General features: G+C 46.3%; 1 protein-coding gene across 1 annotated transcript in view; it reads right to left on the bottom strand.

The window, feature by feature from the left end:
* SELENOO (selenoprotein O) overlaps positions 1–19838 on the bottom strand; it is a 169934-nt gene that overhangs the window by 66451 nt on the left and 83645 nt on the right. The window contains exon 7 of the mRNA XM_078678991.1: positions 3196–3381. Coding sequence (XP_078535117.1) covers positions 3196–3381 — 186 coding nt within the window. The remainder of the gene's footprint in view (positions 1–3195; positions 3382–19838) is intronic.

The following is a 19838-nucleotide window of genomic DNA, read 5'->3' as shown; positions in this document are numbered from 1 at the left end:
ACTGTCAGTGACGAAGTAACAGAGATAGGCGGAAAGTCAGACAAAACAAATTCTAGAGGGACCGACAAAGCTGGTTCGTCAACAGAATTAGGGGAAACTACAGCCGATCTTGATGGAAAAGAGTCCTGAATCAGCTTTATCTTAGTCGTAAAAAAGTTGGCGAGATCGGAAACCCAAGTCTCGGTAGGGGCGGACAAGGTCGAATTCGACCGTGGAGCCGTGAATTCCCTAACAATCGTGAAAATCTCCTTGCAGGAGTTGGAAGCGGCCTCAATCCTCCTAGCAAAATAACCTTTCTTCTCTAGGAGGATATCCAGATGATAGGCTTTGACCGTAGTTCTATAAGCGAGCCTGGTGGCAGAGTCATACTGAACACGCCAAGCCCTTTCGGCCACCTTGCACTACCTACGGGAAGCCGCCAGCGCCTCCGTGAACCAAGGGGCGGAGACCCGTTTAGGTGTCAACCGTGAGGCCTTCGCAGGGGCTAGATCGTTCAATCTATCCAGAAGCCACATCTGCAGGGATTCCAAATCCCTATCCAGATCCCCGATGAGGGGGCAAGGATGATCGTAAGATGCCTGAACCAACATTTCTGGGGTCACACGATGAAATGCTCTCTACGCTAGTCCCTGTTGTCTAAGGGCCATGCTCGAAGGCTTCTTTCTACCCAAGGCGATATAGCCATGTCTGAACTGGGGTGGCTGAGTGAACTAAAGAATGGTGATGGATTAAACCCAGATCAGTTGACTGGGGGTGAGTGTTTGATTTGTTCAAACGCTCCGTCCATCATCCCCTTTTGTATCGCTTCTTTCTACCCAATACATGAAAATTAATCAGCCGATGGTCTGTCCATAGGACCGGTAAAAGTGCCGTCACCTCTATAGGGGACGTGGAAAAGACCTGATCTAAAGTATGGCCTTTATCATGCGTTGGTTCAAAGACGTAGGGGACCAGGCCCAAAGGGGCCGTAATGTCGGATAATTTAATCGCATCTGGGTCCAAGTCATCATCCATGTGGAAATTGAAATCCCCAGCAAGAATACAATGATCGGCTCTCAGAACTAGAGCTGACATTACCGCCTGAAGCTCATCAAAGAAAGAGCCAGCGGGGCCGGGGCCTGTAAACTAACAGCCCCTTAACCGATTGATGCGGCGCCAATGTCAAGGAGAAAGCAAGGGATTCAGATCCTGTGATGGCCTCCGTCGGGATAATCGAACATACAACCGATTTATTCACTACCAGTGCCACCCCTCCGCCCCTCCCCTCCGATCTATCTTGCCTATAAACATTATATTCAGGAGGAATCGCTATGGCAATATCGGGATTAGATGAGACTCCCAACCAAGTCTCTGTGAGCATTAGACACAGCGGCTTGTCCATGGACAGGAGATCAAAGAGCTCCTGAGCGTGGCTGCGCACTGATCTAGTATTTAAAAGCAGGCAGAGATGCTTCAAACTGTCCGTCTCCCGGTTCGTTAACCGAGGCAGGCTATTGCCTGGAGACCAACCGCAACCCGGGCATCTCCTCTTGCCCCTGTAACGGCCAGGAAACACCTTATAACACGCACAAGATACCTTTTGGAGGGACCGCAGCTCAGCAGAAGTGTAACAAACCATAATGACGCTCGAAGAAAATTTTGTCGCGATGAGTCAGCCCCGCCCGCCGCTCCGATTGCCTCCGGGACGCTGAGTCCGACTCCGGCTTCACTACGGCGGAACGCTGCGCGAGAACGCTGCGCGTGGAATGGCTGCTTTATATGCAGGTCAGCGTGTCCTTGTGACAGCTGATCTGCTACCCCCAAATGGCCCGGCGTGGAAGAAGACTCACCCAAGATGGCGGCCAAAACTGATGTGAACCGGGACCCGCAAAGCGCGGTGAAAATACTATTATAGTGCAGGTGAGGGAGCGCGATACTGAGTAAAAACAAGGTAAATGAAAATAAAATGAAAACCAATAGAAAACAGGGATATTTTAAAAAACGCTACTGCGTTCGTAAATAGCTCGCCCTGCAGCGCGCTACGATGTTGGAGTGTCAGGGTCAGGCGTCCGATGTAAATGCAAACAGAGTGGCCCGCCTAGAATGCCCCCTTATATGCAGGTCAGCGTGTCCTTGTGACAGCTGATCTGCTACCCCCAAATGGCCCGGCGTGGAAGAAGACTCACCCAAGATGGCGGCCAAAGCTGATGTGAACCGGGACCCGCAAAGCGCGGTGAAAATACTATTATAGTGCAGGTGAGGGAGCGAGATACTGAGTAAAAACAAGGTAAATGAAAATAAAATGAAAACAAATAGAAAACAGGGATATTTTAAAAATCGCTACTGCGTTCGTAAATAGCTCGCCCTGCAGCGCGCTACGATGTTGGAGTGTCAGGGTCAGGCGTCCGATGTAAATGCAAACCTAAGGGTCTAAATGCGAACGTCATGAAGAATAGCAAAATGCAAGGGGTGTTATACTAGCACAGAAGCATAGGCTTTAACGAAGAATAATATTTTTATTACGAGAAATAGGAAGGAGGTTGAAGCAAGTTAAAATTTAGAAAGGAATCAAAGAATGGTTTATTTGCAGAAATAGGGGTGATGTACGGAAGTCTGCTGCTAAGACTCTAGTAGGCCCAACATCAGTGAGGAGGATCATAACAACCTCATTTACCAGGTTGCTGATTTTTCAAGAGACTATGTTGAATTAGCCTGGTATACTCACTTAGGCAAGTAAACATTTGTGGACTCGCTGACATTCCATGTTGACAAAATAAGCTTTGTCCTGATCCTGAACTATCCAAATCATTCCAGATTGTCACAAGGCTTGCTGGCTTTCTTCTATGCTGGTCGGACTACAGAAGGTATATGCTCCCCAACAAGGGCTGCCAATACCACCTCACTGCATTGGTCAGTCTGATATACCTATACTAGTCTCTCAATTGTTAGACAACCTAACTCATCTGGAAGGCAGTGACTGTCACAAAACTCAAGAACATGACAAAAGTCGCGAAAAATACATACTTTTATTGATTTGCGCAAACGCTGTACACACACACACACACACACACATACACACACACACACACACACAGAATAAGCTTTGCCAGCTACTTGCTGCACACACAAACCCAGTTTTACATTCTCATCAGCAGTGATAAGATCCACACAAGTTTTTAAAGTGCATACGTTGTGTGATATAAGGCCTCATTTTACCTGTATTGTTGCAGCCATTCTTTCCAATGTGCTTTATTTTCATTAGACAGGTCATCTGATGTCATCTGCTGCAATCCAGAGTACCGTTCTATACGTTCCAATTCCTTATTAATATTGGCTTTCGTTCCAATTAAAGCAAACAGCTGTGGATTTGACTGTGCCAACATGAGCATCATGGAAAGTTGCCTACAGGAAGCCAAATTGTAGTTTAAAAAGAAAAAAAAAATCAAAAGAAGTCGGATAAGCGTTAATCTTTGAGAATTACATTTGCAAGTCCTCCAGAATTAATGGGGATGTCTGCACAGTTGCCATTACTTCACTGACCGAGTACTCATTTATCATTTTGTCATTTTTGGGGCTTTCTAAAAAGTGTGCATAAATCAAAAAATATGTTAACTGATAACGTTAAGTGGTATAATGGTTTCACTAAATTTCTTTCCCCAAGCTTATATAAGACAAAACGAAGCTACTCCGGCCATAGAGCATGAGTTATCCATTATAAGTTATTCCGCTATGTACAAATGTCAGCAGAAAACTATGAATCAAGAACGACATAAAACAAGAAAACATAGCACAAAACGCAAACTCTTAAAAGTGGATTCAGACCATATTTAAAATTGTTTTCTCTACAATTGTACCTCAGAGTAAATGTTAGTCTGAGGTTTGATCACCTCCAAATGTGTTCCCAATTCAAAGACACTCAAGAAGGAGCCAGAAGTACTACCTCAATGTGTTTACCACAAACTGCTGAGTGCTTTTAAATCCAGTTTTTAAATCAATGAAACTGTATACATTTATTTTAAAAATGTCCCAATGAGATGATCGTATCATGATGCAACTATGCAGAACAACTACATTAATCTTTTAAGGCAGCTCAATTGTCAACCTTAACTTTCAAGGCTACCGAGCAGCAACGTAGTCGAAGCATCGCCGTATGGTGTAAACACACATCTGTTCTTTTAATTGCGAGATGTTGATATTTTAAAAAAACTAATCACAGAACAAAGGTGTACATCTTTTTTTTATTACAATGTAAGCAGAGCAGCAAAAATACAGCTTCAGCTAAAAGCTGAGAGCACAATCGACCGTCTACAGTGTTAAATAAATATATACCAAATAAAGAATTGTTCTACACAGTATTCTCTTTCATGTCATTTGGTAAAAATTGCATGTCTGTGCAAGCTACAGCATTAGCTTCAGTCACTTAATTATGATCTTGATCTGATATTAAATGCCTGAACTTGGACACCGTTGCTCACCTCAAACAAGACAAATTCAGTGATAAAATGATACTATTCCACTGCAACGGATATTAAAAAGATATTCCTAAAAACAAATCTACAGGCTCCCCTCAAATCATACCAAATTATAAAATCTTCAGATTAAGATGTTATCCTGAGATTTTTTTGGGATAACTAAAGTAGAAAAGTGGGTGTTTTATTAGTGTGAATAGGTGCGACGACTTTAGGAAAAAAGTAATAAAAAAATAGATCGCCAAAACTGACCACAGAAAACATACATATGCACCTGGTTTTTCTCAATAGTACCCCTAAGCATACCAATACGTTTTTGTTGATTATACTGGTTACGATTCTGAACACAGAACACCCTTACTTCACCTCCCCTGCAACTCCCTGCCCCTCCAGTTCCCAATCAAGAGTTATTCTTGTAACACATTATATACAAATGCATTATTTTCTTAAACTAAGTTCTAATAATAATAATAATAATACTGGATTTTATACAGCGCGAACAGCTACCTCACAGGGAGGTGTCCCGGCGCTAGTAGAACACAGCAAACCTGGGCCAAAGGTGGGAGAACTAGCGAGGATGGGTGAAGAGCCAAGTCTTTAGCATCTTCTTAAAACAGGGTTCGGATGGGGCCTGTTGGATTGCTTGTGGCATGGAGTTCCACAAAGCGGAGACATTTGCTGAAAAGGTTCGACCGCCAAGTCGGGCCTTTTTTGCTCGCGGGACGACCAATTGGACACGGTCATTAGACCGTAATGCGCGGCTTTGGGAGTATTTTGGAAGGCGTTTTTTTAAGTAATGTGGGCAGGAGCCATATAAAGATCTGAACGCAAGCGTCAGTGCTTTGAATTTTATTCGGTTGGCCACTGGCAGCCAATGCAGGGTTTGAAGATGCGGAGAGACTGACTGCTTGAAAGGGATTCGCAGTAACAGTCTCGCAGCCGCATTTTGAACTACCTGTAGTTTGTGAGTCAGGAATTTTGGGAGGCCCAGGTACAAACCATTGGCATAGTCCAGCCGTGAGGTGACAGTTGCATGGACAACCGTTTTCCTGCAGCTCTCCGGTAGAAGTCTAAGAATTTTTCGGAGGTTTCTTAGCTTGCTCAGACAGCATCCAGCCACTTGTTGGATATGGGATGTAAAGGACATTTTATCGTCCCATCTCACTCCGAGGTTTTTTGCCGAGTGACTGGGAGAGGGGGGGGGGGGCCCATCTCCAAAGGCCACCAGAGATCAGGGTCGGGGGTGGGACCCTTGCCGAAGAAAATGACTTCGGTTTTATTTGCATTTAGTTTTAATTTATTAGTGTTCATCCAGTGAGCAATGTCCTGGAGACAGCCTAAACTCCCCAGCATACATCTATTCAGAATTGCGCTCTCAATTAAGACTATTTCTTATACCTTCATCTGTCCTACCTAATCAACATATGTCCCTGTACATATGTTCAACGTTGGAGATAAAAGGTAATTGTGTTCAAAGGGGTGTAGAAAGAGGTCAATTTGCATTGCTAAGTTGGCCGCAAACCACTAGAACAAAAATATTTTCAGGCAAGCCTGTTTCTCCTTATTATTTAAGCTAATTTGTTTGAAGATCCTCCCACCTTCAGAATACAGTAAATTCAATGATATCACAGGGTTCAAGTTCTCAGAGCGCTTGTTCACACACCTGTGTGAACAAGCGCTCTGTGGAGCGCGAAACACATCACGACTAGGTTTATGAATTTAATAAACCTCACAGGTTTGGATTAAGAACCTGAACCCTGTAATATCTTGGAACGGAGTGCTCGGAGGTACGCCGTTCGTTTATGATTATATATATATATATATATATATATATATATATATATATATATATATATATATATATATACCTACTGGCGATAGTTTTCCATAGGGAAATCGCAACATTCTATTGGGAATAACTTTGGCGCCGGTTGAGGAATCTTCCTGAAATTGTCCTTAACTTTGCCTCGCGGCGCTCCGCTCCTTCCCTGAAAGTTTGGGGGGATTCGTCAAGCGGGGGCCGAGATAAAAGGGGGGTCACAAAACGTGTTTTCCCCATGTTAATTTCCATAGGACGGTTGGACTCACTTTTAGCCCGAACGGCTGAATGGTTTTCCACCAAACTTGGCAAAATTGTAGGGACTGGTAGCCCGATGTGCCTTTGCTATGTCTCAAGATATGTGCTCCAGTGGTTTTTACGAAAATTAACTTTCAAAAAATATATATTGAGCTACATTGGGCTATATATATGTTAGAGCCCAAATGTAGCCCAAAGATGGCCACCAGAGACAAAAAAAAAAACAAATGTAGCCCAAATATCAGCCAGATGTAGCCCAACTATAGCCCAATGACAGAATGTCCCAGAGTGTTCTAAAGAACAACTAGAGCGCTAACAGTCTTACTTATGACAAAAGTATGGCACACCTGAAGTCATCTTGATTGGAATAAAGTGTTAACACTTAAAACATTTAATTTGCAAAGGAACAAAATGAGGGGGTTCATTTTGACATAGAAATTATGATTAGTGCTGGAGAAAGAAAAATTAGGGCACATTTTGAGTGACTTCTCAAATCCTCTTATATTTCATTAAAAAAATTCTGATATGCGGTCTCCCAAGATGGCAACCAGAGACAAAAGAGCCCAAATGTAGCCCAAATATCAGCCAGATGTAGCCCAACTATAGCCCAATGACAGAATGTCCCAGAGTGTTCTAAAGAACAACTAGAACGCTAACAGTCTTACTTATGACAAAAGTATGGCACACCTGAAGATTGGAATAAAGTGGTAACACTTAATACATTTAATTTGAAAAGGAACAAAATGAGGGGTTTCATTTTGCAATAGAAATTTTATATATATATATATATATATTCACTGAAAAAACCATAGGTTACACACCAGTTATAGTTAGGAATTAGCATTTAAAAAACCTTTGAAATTCACTGAAAAAACCATAGGTTTCACACCGGTTATAGTTAGCTGGAAATTTTACCATTGAAATTCCCACGTTATAGTTAGTTGGACTCACTATAACTTGCACGTCTGCAATGCACTGCTGAGGACGTCACATATTACATCACTCATGCATATATTTAAATATTTAAACATTAGTCGCTAATATATGTATTCACTAAGATACACTTAATAAGCCAGTTAACCAATCAATTTTTCTTTTTTTAAAAAACACTGAAAAAACCATAGGTTTCAGGCCTTATATAGTTAGGAATTAGCATTTAAAAAACCTTTGAAATTCACTGAAAAAACCATAGATTTCAGGCCTTATATAGTTAGGAATTAGCATTTAAAAAACCTTTGAAATTTACTGAAAAAACCATAGGTTTCAGGCCTTATAATGTTAGGAATTAGCATTTAAAAAACCCTTGAAATTCACTGAAAAAACCATAGGTTTCAGGCCTTATATAGTTAGGAATCAGCATTTAAAAAACCTTTGAAATTCACTGAAAAAACCATAGGTTTCAGGCCTTATATAGTTAGGAATTAGCATTTAAAAAACCTTTGAAATTCACTGAAAAAAACCTAGGTTTCAGGAGTTATATAGTTAGGAATTAGTTTTTAAAAAACCTTTGAAATTCACTAAAAAAACTATAAGTTTTAGTGGTGTTATTGTTAGCTGGACATTTTACTCATACAAAACCAATGAAATTGCTCCTATATAGTTAGTTGTACTAACTATATTTCGCGCACCCGCAATCCACTGCTGATGATGTCACATATTAGATCATTCATGACATGGTCAGTGACATCACTGATGACATCTCAAATGACATCACTGATGACATCACTGATGACATCATCCACGTGACAATCACATACACCTTTTCATACACTATTACAATTTTTCATCACTGTTTGTAAAATACAGAGTATCATATTTAAATCCATTGTCACAGCAATACAAGTATCTAAAAATCCACTCAGTGATTCATAGATGTATACACACACCTAATCACGTACCTATGGATTCACTCATACATGCTGTCAATGAACAATAGAACACTATCAAAAATACTTATACATCTATATCGACATTAAATAACAGCACGCATCCTATTCACATATGAAGTCATCCTACTCACTTATGCAAACAATGGATCATACTTACATATTTACTTAGCAAAAACACTTATACAAAGACCACTTCTTCTATTCATTTAGATAGTAAGTCATACTTAGTGAATTATAAAATCATTATTACAAGTATACAGTTATCCATACAGTCACTCACACAATCATTGTGTCTTATGTATACTTATTTATATACAACAACTGACACATACACTGCCTTTTATTTTTCTAGTTTGTTGGACCTGTACCTTTGAGAAATATATTTGCTCATCACCACACCCATAAAGAGATTCGCTCACCCAAACTGTTAGAACATGTAGTTTTAACTTTATATATCTACTGAATCAACTATTCACACATCTTTGGACAGTCACACACCCCCCACCGAACCACACACACTTTCACACTCCCATACAAATACTCAGTTAACTAATCAATAACTAATATAGACTTTCACATAGCTAGTAACCAACTGTAGAATCAGTTTACACAACAACTGACAAAGTGATACAGATATTCACACAGTTTAGTCACTATCCACTATATTTAGTGAGACATTATAAATTGGTCAAGTAAACAGTCAATTACACTGCTACTAAATCCTCCATCCAAATATTTATTTATATATATCCACTCATTCTTCAATGTAAATTGCTATATATATATAATGCATATTTAAATAACGAAGCAAACCACATTCACTGGATGATGTCATCAGTGATGTCATTTGAGATGTCATCAGTGATGTCACTGACCATGTCATGAATGATCTAAAGATGTGACATCATCAGCAGTGGATTGCCGGTGCGCGAAATATAGTTAGTACAACTAACTATATAGGAGCAATTTCATTGGTTTTGTATGAGTAAAATGTCCAGCTAACTATAACACCACTAAAACTTTTGAGTGAATTTCAAAGGTTCTTTAAAAACTAATTCCTAACTATATAACTCCTGAAACCTATGGTTTTTTCAGTGAATATATATATATATATATATATATATATATATATATATATATATATATATATATATATATATATATATATATATATATATATATATATATATATATATATATATATATACACACATACATACATGTGCTGGGGAGTATGTGTGCCTGTGAATGGTACTATACATTGAAGTTGTAATGCTGTGCAGGGCAATGTGTGTTATGTCATGGGCTGGGTGTTTGTGTGCCTGTGAATGGTACAATACTTGAAAGATTCTGGGTTTCATTTTCTGAGACCCAGGGATTATTAGAGGAGCATGAGGAGGTAGAGTACCTACCCCCGACAGATCTGTGGTTTGTGGAATTCCTGTGAGCTGGGTGAGGCACACTGGAGGAAGGGAGAGCTAGGCTCTTCACTATACTTCATAGGGTTTTCTTTGATTCAGAAAAGGCCACTGAGATTGGGCTCGCGCACAACTAAGGAAGGGGATGGGACTGCTAACAGAATCATAAAGAGCAAGGCTGGGAATCACCCTGGGGTAACCTTTTAATACACATCACTGTGGCTGACATCCAAGTGCGAACCTCTAGTCACTCCCTTTGCCTGGGTTGTGGGGCATTCACATTTGGAGTTGCTCTGGTTGTCACAGACTGCTTCCCAGGAGGAAAAGCAGGGGATAGGAGAAGCCCCTTCAAAAAGAAGTATACCCCAACCTAAACTTCAGAGTCTCAGACCCTACATCACATTTGGTGTTTGGAAATGGACTATTAAAAAACAAGGGAGCTCGAGACTCCAAAAACTGTCACCTGTCAAGTAGCCAACCGGGCTGTGCAAAGTGGAGAAGCTCTGTAAGACTTTTGCCTGTAGCCATGACAGGAGGCTAAGGCCTGCCAGTCTCCCAGCTGGGTCAGAGAAGATTACTTAGGAAATCCAAGACTACCTGACTCTGGAGCCGCGATCAGCAGTGCCTACCTGCTACACAAGACCAGTGTGTCCTGTGAAAAAGAGGAGAGTGCTGGAGGGAGTGAGGTCCAGTGGGAGATACTGACAATTGGATCTCTGAAGCAAGATGCTATGAGACGTCTTTTGCACAGATCGGGTGGAAGTGGAAGACTGCAACACTATATGCCAGGTGGGTCCACCATTAGAATTACTGCCATGCCAATCAGGCCGTAGCCCATGTGTGGAGTGAAGTCGGTAACCAGTATACTTGTCTGGGCCACTATGAAGATGATTGACATGCCAAGCAAACTTTTGCTCCTGTGTAGAATGAAGTCAGTGACCCAATTTGCCAGATGTGGGCGCCGCAAAGATTGCTGTTGTGCTGATCGGGCCATAGCCCATGTATGGATTGAATACAGCATCCCACTATACACATACGAGTGTGGTCTGGTCGAGACCATCGTCTAGAGAAAGAAGTTTCTATTAAAACCCATGAGAATCCGATCCCCAACTGAGGATCTGCACCAGGAGCATTGAATTCCTCCTCAACCCCCACTTGTGGAGAGGATCCAAAGAAAAACTTACAGGCACCAAAGGAGCGTCAAAGACACCCAATAACTGTCCCAGAAGAACCGCTTGTGAGGAACCAGAGGGCACCCAACTGCTGCCCCTGCAGGGCTTTGTGTATGATACTCACTGGGGGAGGCTGCTGCTGCACCCACGAGGGGGCGCGCTTGGAGATTCCCCTCCTGCAAGTCCTGCTGGTAAAACTTGTTAACAAGACTAGAAGGCCCTAGAGGAATCGGACTGCCATATAGCACTTTGGCACTGGAACACTTACATTTAATAAGAGTCAGAGTGGGACTCCTGAGACTTGGACAACTAGTTAAGTGTAACCTGAATGTCACCTACAGGGAATGATGATTAACCACCATCACTAGTGAGAAGGGACAGGAACACAGGAATCCACCTAATAAAAGACTAGAGCCTCAGGGAATTGCGAGTACTGTTTGTGAATGCTGCAACTTACTTTGTTTTGGTATATAAATACTCCTTTTTTAGGTTTTGCCTGCAAAATCTCTTATCAAAAATAAATATATATAAATCTTAAAAGGGGTTTAGAACCCGGCCAATAATTACTTAAATGTACTATTCGTTGATTTCAACATTGCTCTAATTTACAAGCTTCTGACTATCCAGCACATCATCTGCTTTCACTTCCTGCTCTGCTTTGCCATTCATGTTGTGGCACTTGTCTCAAGTACAGCTTTAGATCACTGGCCATTCAATCAATCATATCATTTGTAAATTGCACTACTCACCCGTGAGGGTCTCAAGGGGCTGGGGTGGGTAATGCTACTACTGCTCGAAAAGCCAGGGCTTGAGGAGTTTTCTGAAGGTCAGCAGGTCTTGGGTCTGCCGTAGGTGGATGGGGAGTGTGTTCCAGGTCTTGGCGGCGAGGTGGAAGAACAATCTGCCGCCAGAGGTCACTCTTCGGAAGCGGGGGGACTGTGGCGATGGCGAGGTCGAAGGAGCGGAGCTGGCGGGTGGGGTGTAGAAGCCGAGTCGTCTGTTGAGGTACCTTGGTCCGGTGTTGTGGAGTGCCTTGTGTGCGTGGGTGAGGAGCTTGAAGGTTATCCTCTTGTTGACCGGGAGCTAGTGCAGGTCTCTCAGGTGGGGTGTGATGTGGCTGCGACGAGGGATGTCGAGGATCAGGCGAGCAGAGGCGTTCTGGATGCGTTGGAGCAGTCTCAGGAGTTTGGCTGAGGCTCCTGCGTAGAGGGCGTTTCCGGAGTCCAACCTGCTGACAAGGGCCTGGGTGACCGTTCTTCTTGTTTCAGTGGGGATCCACTTGTAGATCCTGCGGAGCAAGCGGAGGGTGTTGAAGCAGGAGGAGGAGACGGCGTTGACCTGTTTAGTCATGGAGAGGGTGGAGTCAAGGGCGTGGCTTGGAAGCCAAGGCGGATGGCAGCGTGAGCACCGAGCTCCGCTGAGAACCTCCATTAAAATCCTGAAAAGCTCTTGAAACCGGACCCGATCCCCTTCCGGACGGAGAGAGAGAGCACGGGGACCAAGTCGTGGCACGAGTTCGCACCCGAGCCGAGGCACACTTGCGGCTATCGAGGGGAGAGCTGGCGTGAAGAAGGAGGCCGAGGGGACGCAGAAGATGGCGGCAGTCGGCTAAAGGGGACGGCCGAGTGAGACCGATGGTGCGTGGAGCTGAGACGGCTGGCTAGCTGAGGGAGGCACAGCACCCATCCTGCGGGGAGCAGGCTCACGTGGAGCCGCGAAACGGAGACTGTGGGGCTGGGGTGGCGGACCACGGTGTCCACAGCTTGGAGGAACTGCGCGGTGCCCCCACGCAGTGAGGGGGCGCACGGGAACCGGGGCTCTGGGCCCTGTGAGCGGCAGCGAGGACACTGTCGGAGTGCGGCCTTTACAACGGGCTGACAGGAGAAGAGCCTTCTCGGAGAGGGCGGCCTGGGAAGACGGACGACGGCCGACCCAGCCCTGAAGAGGGGGCAAGAACCGGGAGTGGTGCGACAGGCCCGGGAGCCACCTGGGTAGCTCTGGGGCTCCGGGACACGCACGGGGGGCTTGGCATGGTGGCCCGGACCACGGGAAAGTGAATGTCCCCGGTGATTGGCGAACCGGCGCATGAAGGGCAGGACGGCAGGGCCTGAGGCGAAAACGGGCCGAGCAAGCCGCGCGGGAGGGGGTCCAGGAGCGGATTGGGAACACAGGGGCGCCATCTTGTCTGCATTGGGACACGACAACGGCGAGCGGGACTCCGCACCATAGGGCTGAGATGCAGGGCCCTTGAGGACTTGAGGTGAGCAGAGCAGGGGAGCCCGAAGTTTTGGAAACTGTGTACCCGGGAGGGCTGCGCCAACGCTCGGGGCAATTTCGAGTCTAGAGGGAGGCCGCACCCATTGCAACGACACACAGGAGTTGAGGTGGTTGAGGGGTGCTCAGCGAGCCGACGTCCATCAGAGGGGAGTTGGCCGACCTGGGGACCAATCACTCGAGGCGAACCACGCGGCTGTTAACGAAAGTGGGGAAGGGCCACGCAGCATCCGTGTGGACATTACCCAGCAGTCAGCATGGGCAAACCAAGAGCAAGAAAAGAGGAGTCGCAGCAGCAGTCGGACACTGAACCCTCATACCAAAATGACCGGGACTAGCAGGAGGCTCAGCAGGAGCCAGGCATAAAACACAATTCGATAAAATCTTGGCGGCCATAGCGGATTCCCGTGCAGCAATGCAGCAGGACATTGTGCAGGTGGCGACGGGCCTGGGCCTCTTGAGGGCGTACCATTCCAAATTGAAGGATAGAGTGGAGACCATGGAAAAGGCACTTCAGGAGGTAACACCGGCGCAGACTACACGCTAGAAAGAGCGCACAGGGTCCCAGCGAAACCACCACAACAGGGACGACCCCCTAGGCCGGTGATAGCTCGACTGCTGCATTTCCAGGACAGAGAATGTTGCTCCAGAAGGCCCGAACTGATGGCCCTTTCCGTGTGGGTAATAGTAAGTAACCCTGTTCCAAGACTATACCTTTGAGGTCCAGCGCCGACGGGCGTCATTTCAATCGATCAAACAGGCCTTGAGGGCGGAAGGCTTGCAGTACTCTTTGTTGTTCCCGGCCAAGCTGAGGATAGCACTGGATGGAAGGACTCATTTCTTCGAAACGCCTGAGGAAGCATGGGAGTGGTTAGAATCTTACAGAGCGGGCAAAGACGGCCAGGAGCATCGACCGGCTGCAAGCGTGGAGAACCGACAGCTCCGCAAATCGCAGAGAATACGCCGCCGGCAACGTGGACTACAGAAACAGACGTCGTCGCAAACTGAAATGGAGCGACAGGAGGTCCTGAGGGCAGTCACGGTTCTCTCCGGTGATCTGCTGGGGAATTCGCAGAAAGATACAGACGTTGAGAAGGAAGATGAGCACTCGGGCACTGACACTTCCGTAGCCGAAAGTTTACCAGCACCGTTGGTCACACCAGGAACGGCGGATGAGCTGTTGAATGAGTAGACTTGTGTAATGGTAGAGTAAAGCGGGGTTGTTGGGAGGGAGGGATGCCTGAGTGGTGTTGCAGGATTCTTGGTGGACCTATTGGGCCTAGCGTGGAGACGTCACTGGGAGGCGGAGATCGTAATGACGATCCAGTGCAGGGGTTGTGCAGTCATGGAGGTCTAGTACAAGTCCAGAGGGGGGTAGGGGGATGCAAATGTCATGTCTCCGAAGGGGGTGTGCAGCGGGCTTAAAATCGAAACACACAGGGTCACCGACCGGTTCTGAGCACCCCCCGTTGCCCTTAAGGCAGGCCATCAGTGACGACTGGTGGAATACGTGACGATTTAGTTGTTACAAGGTTTGGATGGGGGCTAGCAGTGTTGCTCTAGGTCCTGTTCTTGGGAAGGGGTGGGTTCAGGGGAGTTGGGGAATGGGAAGGTACAGGGGGTCCACCGGTGTGTCGGGGGTGAGGGGAGAAGCAGTGACAGCGGTACGGAGCAATAATGGGGACAACACCCGAGTTAAGATGTCTAACCTGGAATGTGCGGGGATTACACACAATGACAAGAAGGCACAAGATACATGCTTATTTGGTTAGAAGGGGAATACACATAACGCTCCTCCAGGAAACGCACCTCACTAAAGCGGAGGGGATAGCTCTACAACGTAGATGGAGAGGACAGGTATTCAGCACGGAATATTCACCATTTGCTAGAGGAGTACTGATATGGATACGGGCGGGGGTGCCGTTCCAGGTCACGAAACAAACTATTGATCCTGAGGGCAGGTTTGTAGCGGTAGAAGGGAAGCTGAGAGGGAAGGATGTGGCACTATGTAGTGTTTATGCTCCAAACACGGACCAAATGGGCTTTTTGAGCGACTGTCTGGATCATTGGCACACTATATTGCTGGGCCGGTGATAATGGGTCCATGGATAGATCACACCCACCTTTGCCGGACTCTCCGGTCCATAGATTAGCGAAGGGACGCCTGAATTGGCAGACCAAATGGGGCTTGATGGATGTGTGGCGAATGCAGGATCCGCAGGCCAGTGCACAAATTGCATGTCAGATTGGGTGCGGTGTTGTGCTCGTCGCAGATGGCGGCCTCAGTAGTTCACATGGAGTACCTTACACGCACGCTCTCAGACCAAAATCCACTGTTATTTGACGTACGTTGGATGACAGCACAATCGGACATTCCGACGTAGAGGCTTCGGCCTGAAACGTTGGAAGATCCGGTGCTCCAAAGTGCCATAAAGGAGGGAATATCACATTATTTTAACGAGAACACGAACACAGCCACTACGAGAGCGATAGAGTGGGACGCATTTAAAGTAGTGATAAGGGGGCTTTGCATCAGTAAACACATGGGTGTGCGAATGATCTTGATACAGGATGTAGAGAAAGCCGAGAGTAAGCGGAGGACAGCTGAACTAGCTCGACCAGGTAATCCTGATAAACAGGAGAAGGTGCTGGCAGCTAGGGAAGCTGTGGCAGTAGAGGTGGAAATTGGTTCAGATGCTCTGTCCATTACCCTTTTGTACCTGTATATCATGAGATGGCGGACATCTTGGAGGGCAATATAGGGCGTTGTGTGAGTGCTTTAAACAGTAGCATGGCTTTCTGGTCTACGCTGCCGCTATCGGTGATGGGCCGCGTAGCGTTATTGAAGATGGTAGCGCTGCCGCGACTGTTATACTATTTTAGAACCCTGCCTGTTTGGATACCGGGCTTGATCTTTAAGTCCTTACGCTCCCAGGTAATAGGCTTTTCGTGGGGAGCAGGAAGGAGACGGGTTGCACTGACCACATTGATACGCCCGAAAGCTGAAGGGGGCCTTCGGTCCCGGATTTTGAACTGTATTATTTAGCAGCACAACTACAAGTATTAACACAGGAGATAGCGAGACAATTTAGAGGCCCCAACCATAGGAGAGGGAAAGGGATACCACGACATGTATTGTTTTATGTTATGTTATGTTATGTTAATAACTTTTATTCAGCGCACAGCTGCCCCAGCGAAGGGGCGTCCTGGCGCCTGATCCAGTATCACAACACAACAAAGCACCGCTGAAAAGAAGGAAGATCAGTCAGTAGAGGTGAACAGATAGGTTTTGATCGCACGTCTGAAAAGAGTCAGGCTATCAAGGGCACGGATATGGACAGGAAGGGAATTCCATAATCCGGCCGCCATAACTCGAAATGAACGGCCGCCCATTCTACTCAGTCTGAATCTAGGCGTGTTCACTAAGTGGAGAGATTCCGACCTGAGAGACCGCCTGGGGACATACGGGGAAACAAGACCCGTCAGGGCAGGAGGTGACGAGAGTTTCAGGATCTTGAATGTCAGACAGAGCGCCTTGAATTTGATTCTCTGTCTGACCGGCAGCCAGTGAAGGGAGGTTAAAACTGCAGATACAGAGCACCGCCTCGGGAGGCCCACAATGGCCCGCGCAGCGGCATTCTGCACCCTCTGCAGTCTGGTGGCCTCGGCCTGATTAACACCAAGCAGCAGAGCACTCCCATAATCCAGTCGAGAAAGAATAGCGGCTTGGACCACCAGTTGCCGAGTAGGGGGGTCGAAAAATTTGAGGACTGGTCTCAGTCCTCGCAGAATACCATAGCAGGTAGCTGCGATCTTCTTAGTATGGCTGGTGAAGGAGAGGTTGGAATCCAGCCAGACCCCCAAGTTCTTCACTTCGGCCGCTGGGATGGGAGTCACCCCCAATTCAGGAGGCCACCATTGATCTCCCCACAGTTCCGCTTGCTTTCCTAAGATCAGGACTTCGGTTTTCTTAGCGTTTAACTGTAAACAGTTAATACGCATCCAATTCGCCACGGCTAAGAGCCCTGCGCGAAACCTGGGGGCAGTCACCTCAGGGTCCCCACTGAGTGTCACCGCCAGCTGCGTGTCGTCGGCGTACGATGTCATGGTTAAGCCACTTTGTCTGACGACAGCAGCCAGCGGTTTCACATACAGGTTAAACAAAGTGGGGCTCAGCGCAGAGCCCTGAGGTACTCCTAGTCCCAAAGGATGGAAAGAGGACTGACCAGGTGGAATGGCTACTTTAAAAAACCGGTCCGAGAGGAAAGAGCGGAACCAGTGAAGAGCTTTCCCCTCAAGTCCCACTTCCTCCAGCCTCCGCAACAAAATGTCATGAGACACCGTGTCGAACGCGGCGCTCAGGTCTAACAAGAGGAGCGCCGCTGTCTGCCCCGCATCCAGCACTGAACGCAGATGTTCGCTCATAAAGAGCAGCGCAGTTTCGGTGCTGTGTTGTGCGCGAAAACCATTCTGGCTCTCGTCAAGAATATTATTGCGAGAGAGATGGGCAGATAGGATGGAATTCACGTGTGCCTCAGTGACCTTGGCGGTCCAGGGCAGGAGGGAGATGGGGCGGTAGTTCTCAGGTAACAGAGGGTCGAGACTAGGTTTCTTCAGAATGGGGCTGACCACTGCTTGCTTCCAAGAGGCCGGAACCACGCCTTCAGCTAGTGAGCGATTGATCAGGTCCAATATAGGCTCAAGGCATAGGGGCGGGAGAAGAGTAATAAGCTCTGGCTTCAAAGGGTCTAGAGGGGAGCCAGATTAAATTTTAAGGCTCAGAGTATCAAACGCCTCAGCCGACAAAGCAGGTAAGGAGGACAAAGGTTCGCAGTCCGGGATTCTTACAGCCCCGGGCTCGTCACCTTGCATAGATGGCATGAATCCTCGGTAGATTACCTGCACCTTCTCCACAAAAAAGGATGCCAAGCTTTCACAGTGGGAGTCCGTGCAGATAGCTAGCGAGGTGGCCCGTTTACCCATCAGATCTTTGAGCACCTTGAATATTAATTTTGATGGGTTGGGGCTGTTTGAAAACTCAGAGGCATAGTATGCCGCCCGGGCGTGACAGATAGCTCTGTGATAGATCTTAAGCTGGGTAAAGTACAGTGATTTTAATGTGGGGTCGAAGGATTTCCTCCACAACCTCTCAGCTTGCCGACAAGTTCTTTTAAGCTCGGCAAGGGTCTCATTATACCATGGACTGCGAGTTTTAGCATGACATTTCAACCATCGCATTGGTATAAGAGAATCAAGAGCAGTACGGACCCAGTTACAGAACTGTTCATATCCCTGTTCCACATTCGACAGGTCGCCCAGGGGCTGTGCCTCCAGGATTTTGACGAATTCCTCCATTTTAAGCTTACGCCAGTTTCTTCTAAAGGTCAGTCTGTCCATAGGTTTGAATCGTTGGTCATCCAAGGGACATGACACTTTAACCAACTTTATATCATCTTACAGCAGAAGTTAGACCCCGCCGATCTTACCCAGGAAGAGAAAACACATTGCGATTGAAAAAAATGGAGAGGGTGGAGTCGAGGATTACCCCTAGGTTGCATGCGTGGTCGTGGGTGTTGGAGCGGTTCCCAGTGCAGTCAGCCACCAGGAGTCGTCCCAGGCCGAAGGGGTGGATCAGAGGATGAGGACCTCAGTCTTGTCCAAGTTCACCCATTGGCTACTCACCAGTGCCCTTCCACTGGCTACCACTCTGATGGTACTTTTTTCCATTTCATATCACGTGCTCCTTACAAGTGTATCTTTTTACGTGCACTCTTGGAGTTTATCTCTCTGTAATCCCTCTCTTAAACCCCCATCTGCTGTTCCTGCTCTATCATTGCATTCTCCATTGCTATCCGTGTAGATCCCAGCACACTGCAATTCACATATACAATGTATACCAAGGTACTCAATTACAGTTTTTTTTTTTTTTACAATGTTCAGTGTTAAATGAAGCACCTTGAATAAAAAGATGCATTTATTTTTTTGTCTAGTAACGTGCTTGGTAGCCCCAGACGTGCATGACTGAAAAAAAGTTATTTTTTCAGCTTGCCTTTAACCACTTCATATTCTGTAAGCGCTGTGAGTAGAGGCAATTCAACCTCGGCATAAATGTTTGCCGTGTCGGACAAAAGGGCTTCTGATAAGGATTGTTCCTTAGTTGCACCATCATTCACGGGCAGTGTCACCTTTCCCGCTTCATCGTTTCCCATGTACAGTCTGAGTGTCAGAGCCTTTCAAAAACAGGCAAACACTTCATTTTAAGGGAGGTCTGTGCAAATACCAGAGCCTAGACAGAACCCCACATCCCAAAACACAAGTGGCGTATGGTGCAAAATCCTTGCTTTTAATTGGGTCCACAACAGCAGATCCTTAGTGTCTGTGTAGGTTAACTGCAGGCAGAGTGTCTGCTTGAAGCAACACAAACGATACAGAGGCGCTCGCTTTCTTCATCCAACAACAATACTGTAAAAAGAAAGAGCCTTTGCTTCCATTCTTGCTTCCACTGTATACACATGCTGGGATCTTTCTAAAAGGAGAAGGCTTACTGGTAGCACTGGGAC

This window comes from Lissotriton helveticus, chromosome 1_1, assembly GCF_964261635.1.
Source record: "Lissotriton helveticus chromosome 1_1, aLisHel1.1, whole genome shotgun sequence".
Lineage (NCBI taxonomy): Eukaryota > Metazoa > Chordata > Amphibia > Caudata > Salamandridae > Lissotriton > Lissotriton helveticus.
Note: the sequence above shows the minus strand (reverse complement) of the source record. Positions and strands in the feature narration are given on the sequence as shown.